At 37.1% G+C, this 13,491-nt stretch overlaps 1 protein-coding gene across 8 annotated transcripts in view; it reads left to right on the top strand.

Moving 5' to 3' along the window:
- The window catches only part of Plekha1 (pleckstrin homology domain containing A1), a 52,515-nt gene that overhangs the window by 18,034 nt on the left and 20,990 nt on the right, over positions 1-13,491 (top strand). For 7 of the 8 annotated variants that reach the window (XM_048338090.1, XM_048338088.1, XM_048338089.1 and 4 more), the window contains exons 2-5: positions 1,182-1,342; positions 5,525-5,581; positions 7,986-8,031; positions 11,165-11,262. In XM_048338090.1, the coding sequence (XP_048194047.1) occupies positions 1,202-1,342; positions 5,525-5,581; positions 7,986-8,031; positions 11,165-11,262 (342 nt within the window). In that variant the 5' untranslated portion in view covers positions 1,182-1,201. Of the gene's footprint in view, positions 1-1,181; positions 1,343-5,524; positions 5,582-7,985; positions 8,032-11,164; positions 11,263-13,491 lie in introns of those variants that run through there. The other variant, XM_048338092.1, reaches the window with a different exon arrangement.

Here is a 13,491-nt window from a genome sequence, read left to right as displayed (position 1 = left end):
AGCACTCTGCCACCTGAGCCACAGCGCCCCTTCTGGCCGTTTTCCATATATGTGGTGCTGGGGAATCGAACCAAGAGCTTCATGTGTAGGAGGCAAGTACTCTTGCCACTAGGCCATATTCCCAGCCCAATCTCTTCTTTTAAAAGCCTTTTTAGGTGGAATATTATTTTACTGACTTAGACAATTTTTTTTATAGTAAAAGCCTTTCTTCCTTTCCTCCCTTCCTTCTTTCTCCTCCCCCCACCCAACCTCTTTTTCTTTCTTTTTGTATTAGAGGTCTATATTGCTTATCTTTTTATTTCCCACAGTGTGGCTTTTCCTGACTTCATCCTGCATGAGTGCAGTTCATTATGTTCCTCTATGCTCTGTATTTTCTATAATTTGGTAGTTGATCAGAATTAGATAAGCCTGGATTTAGTTAAATTCACTGCATAAATAATTTGAATAGTTTCTGTTGTGAGGTACCTGCTTATCTCTCTTTTTGTTTTGGTAGCTAACTTTAGTTTAAAAAAAAATCCAAAGGGTTTTAGAGAGAAGAATGATGAAGAACTTAAGAGCTCTAGAACCCAAGAATCTAGGTTCAGGTAGTGATTTTTTTTTTTTTTTCTTCTACTAGTTCTGCAGTCTGGGCAAGTCCCTCCCCTGTCAATGTTAGTTTCTTTATATGTGAACTGGAGATGATGACTACTCAAAGGTTGTTAAGAAGATGAAATATATAATGCATAACAAAGAACCTATCACAAAGCCTAAAAGTAGATAGGTGGTCAGTAGGTATTAGCTTTTAGTGTTAAGTGCCTTTTGAATTAAAAAATACTCTGAAACAGCTGAAAAGATAGAATATCTTGATTTGTAAGCTAATTTGATTAGGTAATATTTGGCTCATGCAGGTTTATTTTAGGGGAGAGAGTAAATTGGACTTCCAGGACCTGCTTTGTCTTGGTCAGTGTGAACAGGTGACTTAGTTGAACATTCATACTAAATTTACTTTCTAAAGTGATTTTTGTGGATGCTTCAGATATTGACGTGAGTTCATATTGTCTAGCCTCACTTAACAGGGGCTTTTGGTTTAGGCTTTAAGTTGAACAGATTGTGCCAGTACTGTTCAAAGTGAATATCTAAGTCCTCTGGGAAATACTTACCTTATTCTTAGGAAGCTTACTGTTAATATCTTTATTTTGCAGTGTAATGTTCAAGCCCAGAAATGCCTTATGTGGATCGTCAGAATCGCATTTGTGGTTTTCTAGATATTGAAGAAAATGAAAATAGTGGCAAGTTTCTTCGAAGGTACTTCATACTGGATACCAGAGAAGATAGTTTTGTATGGTACATGGATAATCCACAGGTTTGTAAAAACCAAAGATTGCCTGTTAAAAGCATATAAAAGTTTTATTTATTAAAGTATTTGACCTGCTATATAGATTTTAGAATTTGTCTTTCTAAGCAATATATATTTAGATATATCTCCATGACTATTTTCTGCCCTGTACTCCTGACCCTTACTGTCTTGTTTAAATTTCAGAAAGTGAAACTAGATTTATTTTATTAAAATTTATGCCTGTATAAATATTTTTCCATTGGGAGAAAAATACTATCTCTGTTAGAAAATTCCTAACCTATACAGATTTATGATGCTATGTCTTGGACATAATGTAGTTTCTTTATTTTTTTTATAATATGTGAGTGTCAGTCCTTGTTAGGCCATAGTGAACTGAAATGCAGTTTGACTTATTTGTTCTTTACAAGTCATTGGGAAAATGTCATAAATTAAAAATAAGAATCCTAGTTTTAAGATATGTAAGAGACTTGAAGTTAGAAATTACCTGTTAAATAGCTTTAAACTTTCCCTACTGTAGAAGTCTTCAAATAAAAAAGTGTTATAAAGGTTAGAAATGGAGATTTTGTATGCAATAAAGTATATGCAAAGCAAGGGATGAATCTCCAGTGAAATTCTCGCCCAGTGTGTTTCTTATGTAGGTAGAGAACATGGGGTCCAGGGGAAAGTAGGGACTTGTAGGAGGTTCTGTTTAGTTTCCCTAATAACTGGTAGTCGTCTTTACTTCTCTGTACAAGTTTTAGACTAGATATGTTGTAATGTATAAACGTTTATGTAGAATTTGAGTTATAAGGGATCGTAGTATTAATTCAGTCTCCTCCTTAATCAAAGTACTCAGGTATCCCTGGTCTTCATTTTTAGATGTTGTTTGAATTACACATTACTAACAAGTATTTTTTATATTTAGTATCAATTATTATTTTTAGCTATGAGTAAAACAATCTAGTTCCTTTTATGTTAGTCTTACCTCTGCCCTCTAATTCCTCATAGTATAAGTTTAGTCCTTTACTTACAGGTAGCCTTTGAAATTTTAGATAAGTTCTGTTTTAACTCAGTTTATTTTTTTTAAGTATTAAGTATTTCATGATACTTTTTTGTTTGGAACTCACTGTTCTCCGTCACAGTCCTTGCCAAGCTTTTGACACCTTGTTGTACTCTTGTATCTATCTATGTGTAATCATCTTTTTGTAAGGTGGCTACCTGCTTGTGCAACCACATGATTATTACCTTTATTTATGTAGCTTTATTTATTTACAGTGAAAGAAACAACAGGTCAGCAAAAATCAAAAGTTCACATTTACTTTTTGTCCCCTTCTAAACATGCCAATCAGATTCTTCACTCTTAGGTCTTTTTGTCTGTCAGGGCATAGTCCCTGCACTGACTTCTTTTTCCAAGATAAACTGTATCTTACTTGACTCCCTCTAACCTGTTTATGAGATCCCAGCTTGTGAATCTTCCACAGGCAGGGCACCGGTTACTCCCCGAAGGCCTCGGTCTTCTCAGGGTCTGGATGACGTACGTGATTTCTCCTGAATTTCACTTCTTCACAGTACTTTACTTTGGCAGGGAGGGTATCTGTTAAGGTATGAGCTCAGCTATGTCTTTTTCACATTGAATGCAGGGCATTGAGCATGCTTAGCTACACCCCTAGCCTCACATGTTCTCATATGAACTTTTAAACTGCCAAATGTCTGTGTTGTAGCTAGTGCATTGGTAGTGCTGGATTTTTTTTTTTTTTTTTTGGCCAGTCCTGGGCCTTGGACTCAGGGCCTGAGCACTGTCCCTGGCTTCTTCCCGCTCAAGGCTAGCACTCTGCCACTTGAGCCACAGCGCCACTTCTGGCCGTTTTCTGTATATGTGGTGCTGGGGAATCGAACCTAGGGCCTCGTGTATCCGAGGCAGGCACTCTTGCCACTAGGCTATATCCCCAGCCCCCGTAGTGCTGGATTTTTAATCTTTTTTTTTTTTTTTCCAGATCTTACTATTTTTATTTCCGCTTTTTAGCTCACAGAAATCCTTTAAAATCTTAATTCTGTCAACCACTATATCAACCAGTAATAGCATTAACTTTGTTTTACCTTTAAATGTAATGATCATTAAATTCCTCTTCATGCAAACCTCTTGCTTAGAGTATTTGGTTAAGCAATACCATATTGGCAGTTTATAGTCATTTTTTAATAACTGAAAAATTATTTCAAACAGTTGAATTTGCTGCTTTTGTCAAGGTGTAATGGTGAGGTTATACAGAGTATAATAACCTAATATAAGGCAGTACACTTGACTTGCCTTCCTTAGGGAGCCATTTCCTTTTCACTGATTGGTACGCCACTGAACATTGGTTTGAAAACCCATCCACGTGTATTATAAGGATCAGTTTGCAGCTTTTATGTGTTTCACTGAGGAAGTTGGAAGTGGTAAAGAATTAAATAGATTTCTAGGAAGTGAATTTGGCAAAATGAGTTCAACTCATAGGTAATATATAGATTTTTTCTCTTTTAATTGTCTTATTAGTTTATTGTTTCTTGTTGTCAAGTAATACAACTTAAAGCTCCTCCCCCACCCCTTTTTAAAATGAGCTTGATAATAGTTATACCACTCCATTAATAGAAACTGGTATTTTGAGTTGAACTCAGGGTGTTATTACGTTTGGTAGGCAGATGCGCTACCTTTAAACATGCCTTTTCCTTTTTTTTGCTTTGGTTATTTTTGAGGTAGGGTCTTGCTTTATGCCAGGCTAACTTGAACTGAGATCTTTTACTTGTGTATCCTCATTTATTGGGGAGTGACAAATGTATACCTCTGTGTTCTCCCCCTTCCCTCATACTGAAGTTTGAACTCAGCACCTTATGCTTGCTAGGCTGGCTCTACTACTTGAACCACATCTGTAGTTTGGCTTTTGCTGATTATTTTGGGGCTGGCTTTGAACTAGGATCCTCTGATCTCAGCCTTCTGAGTAGCTAGGATTAGAGACATGAGCCACAGGTGCCTGGCTTCTATCAGTCTTTTCATTGATATATTCTAGTTTCTCCTATATTCTTTATTTAGTTTTACTACTTCCATCTTCCACTTCTACAGTCCATCAAGTTTATTATATTTCAAGATACATTGAAACATGATTTTGAGTATAGATCTGCTCACATTCGATTTTAAATTATTGACAGTATAAGTTTCTTGTCCTTTTGTTTTTAGTAGTTGTTTATGATTAGCTTCTCAGCTCAAAACCATCTTTTTCTTCTTTGTGCTTGATGGGCCTTGAGCATGCTAGGAGGTACTCTGCATCTGAGCTATCCCTCCCGCTCCCACATGATCGTTTCTCCAACAGCCCAGCACCCGGGCTTTGTCATTCTAGTACAGAGCTTCTGAGCTGCTTGCTGGAAAGCTTGTTGTCAGCCTGGAATGTTCTGTCTCCTGCCCTTTGTTTCAAAGTTATAAGTCCAGCTTAGTTGCTTATTATTCCTTCACAGTCCTCCTGATAGCTTCAGCCAGAAATGATTCCCTCTTCCTAAGTCTTTATCCTTAGCTCTTTGTCACACAACCTCCATCCCCAAACTTGTTAAGAAATAAGAATTTCTTTATGAAAGTTACAATTCTCCACTCTTTCCATGAGATTTAAAGAGCATCAGTTAATATTTTTGAAGAAGTATCAGTATAGATTAACTATGGTAAAACAAACCATTTGAACGAGAAGAAAGTCTATAATTATTTTTGTGGGGTATATTTGTTAAAGTTTTACTAGAACAAAGCCTTTTAAAACTTGTTAGAATTGTGTTTATTTTATGTCTTTATTCTTTCCCATTGCTTTCAGGACAAAATATGATCTTGGTTTTTAAAACTCTTAGCTCATGAAAAATTTGAGTATTTTTTTAGTTCCAAAGATTAATGTATCCTTTTAGTTAAAGAATGTATTATGATGAAACAGTAAAGTGTAGCTTTGTTATCCAAGTTATCTTTTGTTCTCTCTGTGTGTGTAAGTTGGGGCTTTACAAATGCTAGAAAAGTAGTCTACATTGAGAAGTAGCCTCAGCCCCAAATTGTCATCATGGATGTTAGTTAGACCTGTGAATATTTAAACTGAGTAGGATTGATTTGTAAAATGTAAAATAAATAAGAATTGAATTTCTTGCTAGTTTTAGAATATGTGGAATTCATGATGTGTGCATATTAATTATATATTAACAATTTGTTTTTAGAACTTACCTTCAGGATCATCACGTGTTGGAGCCATTAAACTTACCTACATTTCAAAGGTAGTCTTTATACATTGTGTTACTTTTAATTACAATCCCTCCAGATGAAAGTGAGCAGAAGCAGAAGATACTTTGCTATGTTACTTGGGTTCAGGTTCTTATGATGAAAATGATACATACATAATTACTATGATTAGAAGTTCCTTAATTGATAAAACTGAGAATATGAATTGAACTCACAGAATTTGGTGAATTGTACAAGTTAATGGCTTGACTTTTATGATCAAGTATATAAGTGTTAGAAAAGGAAGCATTCACCAAGTGGGATGGTATGTGCCTGTAATCCTAGCACTACAGAGGCTGAGACTAGAAAACTGAGGTAGAGGCCTAGACTACAATAATGAGACACTGTATCAAAAAGACTAGGAGAAATCAGGTAAGCAGGCTATATCTTGAGAAGTTCTGGAGGTGATTCTTCTAAGTCTATATCACATATTTTGAGGCTGTTTATGACTTAAGACCATTTTGGAAATTTTATGTATTTGGGGTTTTTGTTTTTGGTGGTACCCGGGTTTGAACTTTGGTACCTTATAAATCACTCAGCTTGCTGTTCACAGTTTGTACTCTACTACTTGAGCCACATCTCCAGCCTAGTTTTTTGATTGCTACTTTGGAGATCGTCTCCAAGATAATTTTTTTAACCTAGCCTGGCTTTGAACCATATCCTCCACATCTCAGCTTTTTGAGGACTGCGTGTCTGAGCTACTCTTGCTGGGTTTTTATATTTTACTTTAGTGCAAATTTGAACCATCTTTATCTTGAAAGAATGATTCTTTTCATTTTATTTTTTTATTTTGCCTCTTTTAATTTCTATTTTCTTGTTGATTTGATATTTTTGAAGTAGTGTTTTTATAATTTTCAAAATTGTAGGTTTTTTTTAATTGGTCAGATAATTTTCTTCCTTTTATTGTTTTGAAAATAGAAGTATTGATGTGCTAGCCTTTTGGTTTTCGTTGTTTCTTTTGCTTTGTTTTCTGCAGAACCCATAAAGCTTTGTCAGTAACTTAAAATACATATAAAAGGTAGCAACAGCAGGTACTGTTATGCATATGTTGTGATCTTTTGACAAAGGCAATATTAACTTAATATCAGTTGAATATCAGTGTGTCTAGAAGATATAGTTTTATAAATGAAGTAATGTGTTACCAGTATTACAAGAGACAATCACTTTCATAGACAAAATATCATGCTATCCCTTGGATAATATAGATTATGTGTTTTAAAGGAAACATTTTCTGTTTAAGTCATTGTATAAATTTACAAAAGACAAATGTTGGATAGCCCAAATGTTCCTTTAAATTAAGATATTTAAAAAAAGTTCAGGGTAGCTTGCAGCCCAACTTTACAGAGACTTATTAAGAATGGTAGGATTTTGTTGTAAAATGAACTATTTGCTTTAGTGTCTATGGTTCCTGTATACATTGTAATGTAATTACTGCCTCACATTTTTACACCCAGGGAATTAATGTGGGAAGCCCTACTTTATTGGAATAAGCAGTTGAGAATGAGATGGCTTCTTTCCCTGTATCTTTTCAGTTGTTAACCTCGTCTTTTTTAAAATGAGAGCTCATGCTTGAGATAAAATATTAATTTAATAAAGCAAGTAGGAAGATTGGCCAGCTGCTTTCCTTTTGCCTTTTAAAACATAGCCTCTTTTTTTGTGTGTGTGCAGTTAACTCTTCGTCTCTGGCCTCTAGCTTATTGAAGTTTGACTTGTACAGTTTGTACTTTACTTTCAAAAGGCCATATTTCCCTCAAAATTTATTTCTAGAACTAGCTGCATTGTTACTCAGCTGTGAATTTTATAATTGGAATCAGGATCCCAGACTTGAGTTCCTTTCAAAAGGCATAAGACAGTACAGTTATGTGTCCTGTCACTGGACAGCTGTGTGGCAGCATGACTGGTCATGAATGGGCTTTTCTAGCTGCTTCCCTTCCAAAGTGATGCCCTTTCCCTGGGGGTATTGTTAAGAGGAGATGGAGTACCATGGTGATTCCTCAGGGCAAAGTCTCTGGAGTTTGGGTTTTACCACAACAATGGGTAGTGTCACACTTGCCCACCACCATTTTTCTTACAATTTGGAAACAGTTGATAGTTTCCATATTCATTGAGGACATTTTGGAGATTTTGTTAAGTTAAAAATATTTCTGTGTGACTTAAACCCACTGTTGTACTTTCACCTGCCTCATTCTAATGGCTTCTTTCATAGAAAGCATCGGAAGGTTTTGTTTGAAGCATATTACAGTTGGGATGCAGATCCTATATTTTACTTGATAAAGTTTAGTTTCAGATCTACGTAATATATGTGCATGGGCCATTGTTTATATAGACATTCACAAAGAATTTGAGTTTGGTTATAGCAGTAAGTGGAAAAGGGAGTAACATATTTCTCTCTCTCAAAAGGTTAGCGATGCAACTAAGCTAAGGCCAAAGGCTGAGTTCTGTTTTGGTAAGTAGCCTTATTTTATGTTAGAAATTTCAAAGTAGACAGATGTAATTAGATCGTATTATAAAAGAATACAGTCAGAAAATAAGACTATTTTCCTGTGAACTATTCTAAGGCAGATTCCCTCTCAACCACATTACAATGAAGAGATAAACTTTTGCCTCTCACCCCAATCTAAGTCTCTTCTGTTCCCATTCTACTTAAAACATGATTCTATGTCACTGCATCCATCTGTAACCATGATCTTGGTGTTTATAATGATCACTTCCAGGAATGTACCTTGTGCTATTCCATATTAAACATAGTAGTGTGGAAACTAGGCTATAAAGCTGATCTGAAAGTACAAGAAGGACTATTTGGGAAGGGGAAGAGGACCAAGGCAGCAGTGGATGGGGGTGGGTGGGGTTGGGTTATAGGCGGGTGAACTAATCAGAGTACAATAAATGCACAAATTGAAGTGTTACAGTGAGGCCCATTATTTTGTACAATTAGTGTGCATTAATTACAATTCTATAATACTGTACAAACTTGGAGTCTGTTAAGATAATGGGTAATAGTTGAAGCCAGAAGAATTAGTGCCCTCTAAAATATGTTTGTGGGTACTAGCAATGGAAGGCACAGAAATGAGGAGGCAAACTGGCATGGGAAAGGAATATGTTACATTGAAGTAGTAGAAGAAACTTTGGGGATAGCATTACTGTTAAAGTTCTTTACTTTCTTTTGGTTGTAAAAAGTGTCCTTTTTTTAAATGACTGGAGTTTGAATTCTGGGCTTGGCAGTTGCTAGGCTAGCACTCGACCATTGAGCCACGCTCACAGTTTTCCTTTGCAGGCTGATATTAGGAGTGACAGTCCTTTGGAGCCCTCCACTAGTGAGGACATGGCCACTCTCCGTTTGCCACCAGTGACACTAACTATAAGACAGGTACTGATAGTTATTGCAGCTTGTAGGAGACAGATGATCCTCTTTCTAACAAGTAGGAGTCAACTCAGTTCTTAAAGTTTCTTAGGTTTGACAGAAGAATAAGCCAAATGCCGCCCGGAAAATTTCTTCCCACTTTATTTACTAAGATAAAAGAAGAGTGAGGCTCCTACTTCCCTCTACTTCTCCTCTTCAGAATAGTTCATGAAAAGGCAACAAGTTCTCTACCTCTACAGAAAGATTTTGCAAGTAATTTGATACCCGAAGCACTGGGCAAGGGAAGAATTTAAAAGGAACAAAGGTGTTATGGGAGAGCATGCCATCCTCATGATGATTGCTCAAGGCGATATATAGCTAAAGGAGTTAGAGAAGATACTTGCTTTAGCAAAATGATAATTACCATATTCTGAAGCATTTTCAAATCTCTCTCTCTCTCTTTTTTTTTTGGTCGGTCGTGGAGCTTGAACTCTGGGCCTGGGTGCTGTTCCTGAGATCTTTAGCTCAAGGCTGCCCTCTACCACTTGAGCCACAGCGCCACTTCCAGTTTTCTGGTGGTTTATTAGAGATAAGAGTCATGGATTTTCTTGCCCAGGCTGGCTTTGAGCCATGATCCTCAGATCTCGCCTCCTGAGTAGCTAGGGTTATAGGAGTGAGCTACCAGCACCAGCTAAATCTCTATTTTTTGATAACTCAAAGTCAGTCAAGCAAATGGCCAGGTAGCTAGCACATAAAAAGAAGATCAGAATCATCAGGGAAATACAAAAGCCAACAGAACATTTCACTTCTAGTATAATAGCATCTATGAGTGAAAATAGAATAAATGTTGGTGAACATACATTGCTAATGGAAACAAAATACCTTTAGGCTTTGAATAAAAACATTAGTTCTTCATCAGATAGTATGGAATTCCATGCGATTTAGCATTTCTTCTACAGAAAGTCTGCACATGAATCTTCAGTTTTTTCATGATAGCCAAATAGTGGAAACAACCAAAATATCTATTAACTGATAAGTGGACAAAACACAGAATATTCATATTTACTTGATAATATAACCTAATGCCCGTTACACCAGGGGTCAGTGTAAATTATATTAAATCTACACAAGTGTATTAACAGTTTTTATAATTTTAACTGTTCCAAATATTTGGAATGGTGAGGGAAAAACGTTGATAAAATGTGTCTGCTTGATAAAAGATACTGTGAACAGTGTGAAAAGACAAGTGGCAGCTAGGAACAGTGCTGTAATACAGCAGAAAGAATGACCTTAAAAGCTCCCATGAATTAGAGGTAAACAACTCGGCTATATTATTAAAATGTACAACATTCTCATGAAACAAATATAAGTAACAAATGTAAAAGCCTATTTTGTCGCACTAATCAAAGAAATTGACATTTAAAGAGTATATTTGTCCACTGATTAAGTTGTCAAAGAGTGCTATATTAGTCAAGATACAGTCAAGAAAGCACATGAGCTATTGCAGTTCCAAAACAATTGTCAGAGGGAATTGGTTATCTAAATGTTGGAAGGTTGAAAGAACACAAAGAGAATGTTGAAGTAATCCAGAAATTAGAACCTGTCTGAAGTGGCTCTCCAGAGGTGGAGAGATAAAAGAGGTAGCAGGTAACTGTGGAGGAGCAGAAGGTATGAGCTCGTGGCCGGGCCTACAAGGCTGTGTAGGGCATCAGAAAGCCCTAGCACTGTGGTTCTGTGCTATTGGTGGTTCTGTGCTGCTGTTGAACAGAGCCAGCCAATCTCATCTCATCCTCCTCAATTCTACCTTCTGTACTGTCACTGCCTACTACTAGTGGAAGAATATGACCCCAGCTGACTAGGAAACCTAGGAAATGGTGTTTGCAGACTCTTAGGCCCACTGTCTGGAGCCTTGGGTCTGAGAACAAGAGCTGTATAATTAGCCTAAGTGCTAGTAACTAGGCTGTTAAGGGTATTAAGTGAAAGTCTTTTCATATGCAATTGGGAAGATAGTTTGCTAACACAAAAATTGCAAACGTGAATTCTCTTGTCAGGAAAATTATAAAAATGTTAGTAAAACTATGGAGATGGATAGGTGATGTTTCATTGTGTTATTTTATTTAATTTCAAAAATTGGAGATAGCCAAAGTGTGACTCTTGAATGTAGCAAGACTTTTCAGCTGCTGCAAACATAAATTTGGAAGTAATAAGTACAATATCTCATGTTTGTTTTTCTCCACAGTTATGAATGCTGGAATGAGGAAGTATTTCCTACAAGCCAATGATCAGCAAGACCTAGTGGAATGGGTAAACGTTTTGAACAAAGCTATAAAAATTACAGTAAGTGATTTTTTTTAAAAAAAAAACAGTTTTTAATATAGGGAAGTAATATTTGTATTTTGAAAATATCCCTTCTGGGCACTGGTGGCTTACACCTGTAATCCTAACTATTCAGTAGGCTGAGATCTGAGGATGGCGGTTTAGAGCCAGCTTCGGCAGGAAAGTGCATGAGACTCTTCTTTCCAATTAACCACCAGAAAACCAGAAGTGACGCTCTGGCTCAAATGGTAGAATGCAGCCTTGAGCTGAAGATCTCAGGGACAGCACCAGGCCCAGAGCTCAAACCCCATGACTGTCAAAGAAAAAAAGAAAATATTCCTACTGAATGTCATCAGCTTGCCCACAGATTTTTATATTCCAGCTTCCTTAAAAATATGAAAGTGAGGGCATTTTCCTGTACCTGGCTTCTATCAGCCCTTTCTTCAGCCTGTGAATGTTTTTCACCATATCAAGTACTTTATAAAGACATATATTATTGTAGATTTAAATAATGTTTCTAGGGTGAAATTCGAGTAGCATGGAGAGTCCAGCCTGAAGGGCTTGAGTTTTACTTCTGGAGACCTGCCACCTACTTGGGTAATGGTCATAAGCATTCCTGTCTTTGAAGCCATGAATGTGGGAGCAAGCAGGACAATGGAAGTGACTGGCTGAAAGATTAAGTACAGGACTAGGTACCACGTGGCCATGTGGCCCTGGGGAGTTGTCCCAAGCTCTGAACTTCTTCCTGGAGTTCCAGTGGGTTGGTACCTTTGCTCCCCTTTCCACCCCTTATAATCCTTTGCTTCCAGCCTCTTTTTTCTGTTTGGTTTTCTAATGAATATTAGTATTTACTGATGCTTTGCATCATACTCCAGGCTTTGGACTGAAGGTTTTATGCAGAATTGTCTGGAAGAAAGTGAGGTTTAAGCCGCGTCCTGTGATCCTAGCTTCTCAGGAGGCTGAGATCTGAGGATCATGGTTCAAAGCCACTCACACAGGAAAGTCTGTGAGAGTCTTATCTCCATCAGGTAACTGGAAGTGGTACTGTGGCTAAAAGTGGTAAAGTGCCAACCTTGAGCAAACAAAGCTCAGGGACAGTACCCAGGCCTTGAATTGAAGCCCCATGACCTCCAAAAACAACCCCCAAAATGTAAGGTTTAGAAAGATCGAGTGACTTGAAACTAGGGGATTGGGAGCCCAGGCTAGCCTGTCAGGCTCTGAGCCTGAATTCTGAAGTGCAGTGACACTTTTGTTCCTCAAACCAAAGCAAGTTTCCTACTGCTGCTTCTTAGCAAGTACATGGAACTACCCCCTAAGCTTGCTAGGCATTTTCCTTACACACAGAAAAATACGTCACAGGCTGTCCAAAACAGCTTGGGAAGGAGTTCCTGTACGGAGTTGTGTCAGTTGGTGTGTGTTTACTAAAATGCTGGTATTTACTGCCCCAAAACCTGTGCCCTGAAATTCAGCATATATTTGCCACTATTAGTTTCTACCTGAAATGTATGAGTCCCTGTTTGTATTGCAACACAATAAAGAGTTACTACAGTTAAATCTGTTTTCAGAGTTAGGTTGAGTTTTCTGTCTTGCACCAGAACAGCTTGTTACCACATGACAGTAAACGCCCACACACCACATCTGATCTGTACATGAAGCAGAAGTTATTTTGGGTTTGTGCAGTTTCAAGAAGCAGTGTTTTGAACTGGTTCAGAAGTATATATTCTTCAAAAATTTTAGTTGGTCCTTTCCCTATTTGGAAATTTTCTGTAGAAAGACAGTATGTTGTGGTAACTTTATTAAACCCAGTTTTTATAATTTGCAATTAGAAACAGTGGTTTCTTACTATTCTAAGAAAAAAGTAGTGATCACTTTTTAAAGTCAGTTGCTGATGATTTATATTTAAAATCTTTGAAAAATTAGTTTCTATTTTAATACATGTGTAGCTTGCTTTCCTGTGGAATCACTCCAAGTGACATTTTGGTCAACTGTAATTGGTGGCTGCTGAGTGAAAATTTTTAGAAGTCCAAAATTAGAGTTTGAGAATTAGTGGTTTCAACATAGAGATAGTTAGAGGGGAATGGGTGAGAGAGTGGTGATTAGCTATCACCTTGCCCTTGCAGTAGTTTGCCATCTTAGTGAACGGTCTTCCAGCACCACGGCCTGCATTCCCTTACTTTGCTTAAGTCTGTGTGTATGTGGATTGGCATTTAAAATTCTTTTTCCATCATTATTATTTTAGGAAAAGAGCAA

Source organism: Perognathus longimembris, chromosome 2 (assembly GCF_023159225.1).
Source record: "Perognathus longimembris pacificus isolate PPM17 chromosome 2, ASM2315922v1, whole genome shotgun sequence".
Taxonomy (NCBI): domain Eukaryota; kingdom Metazoa; phylum Chordata; class Mammalia; order Rodentia; family Heteromyidae; genus Perognathus; species Perognathus longimembris.
Note: the sequence above shows the minus strand (reverse complement) of the source record. Positions and strands in the feature narration are given on the sequence as shown.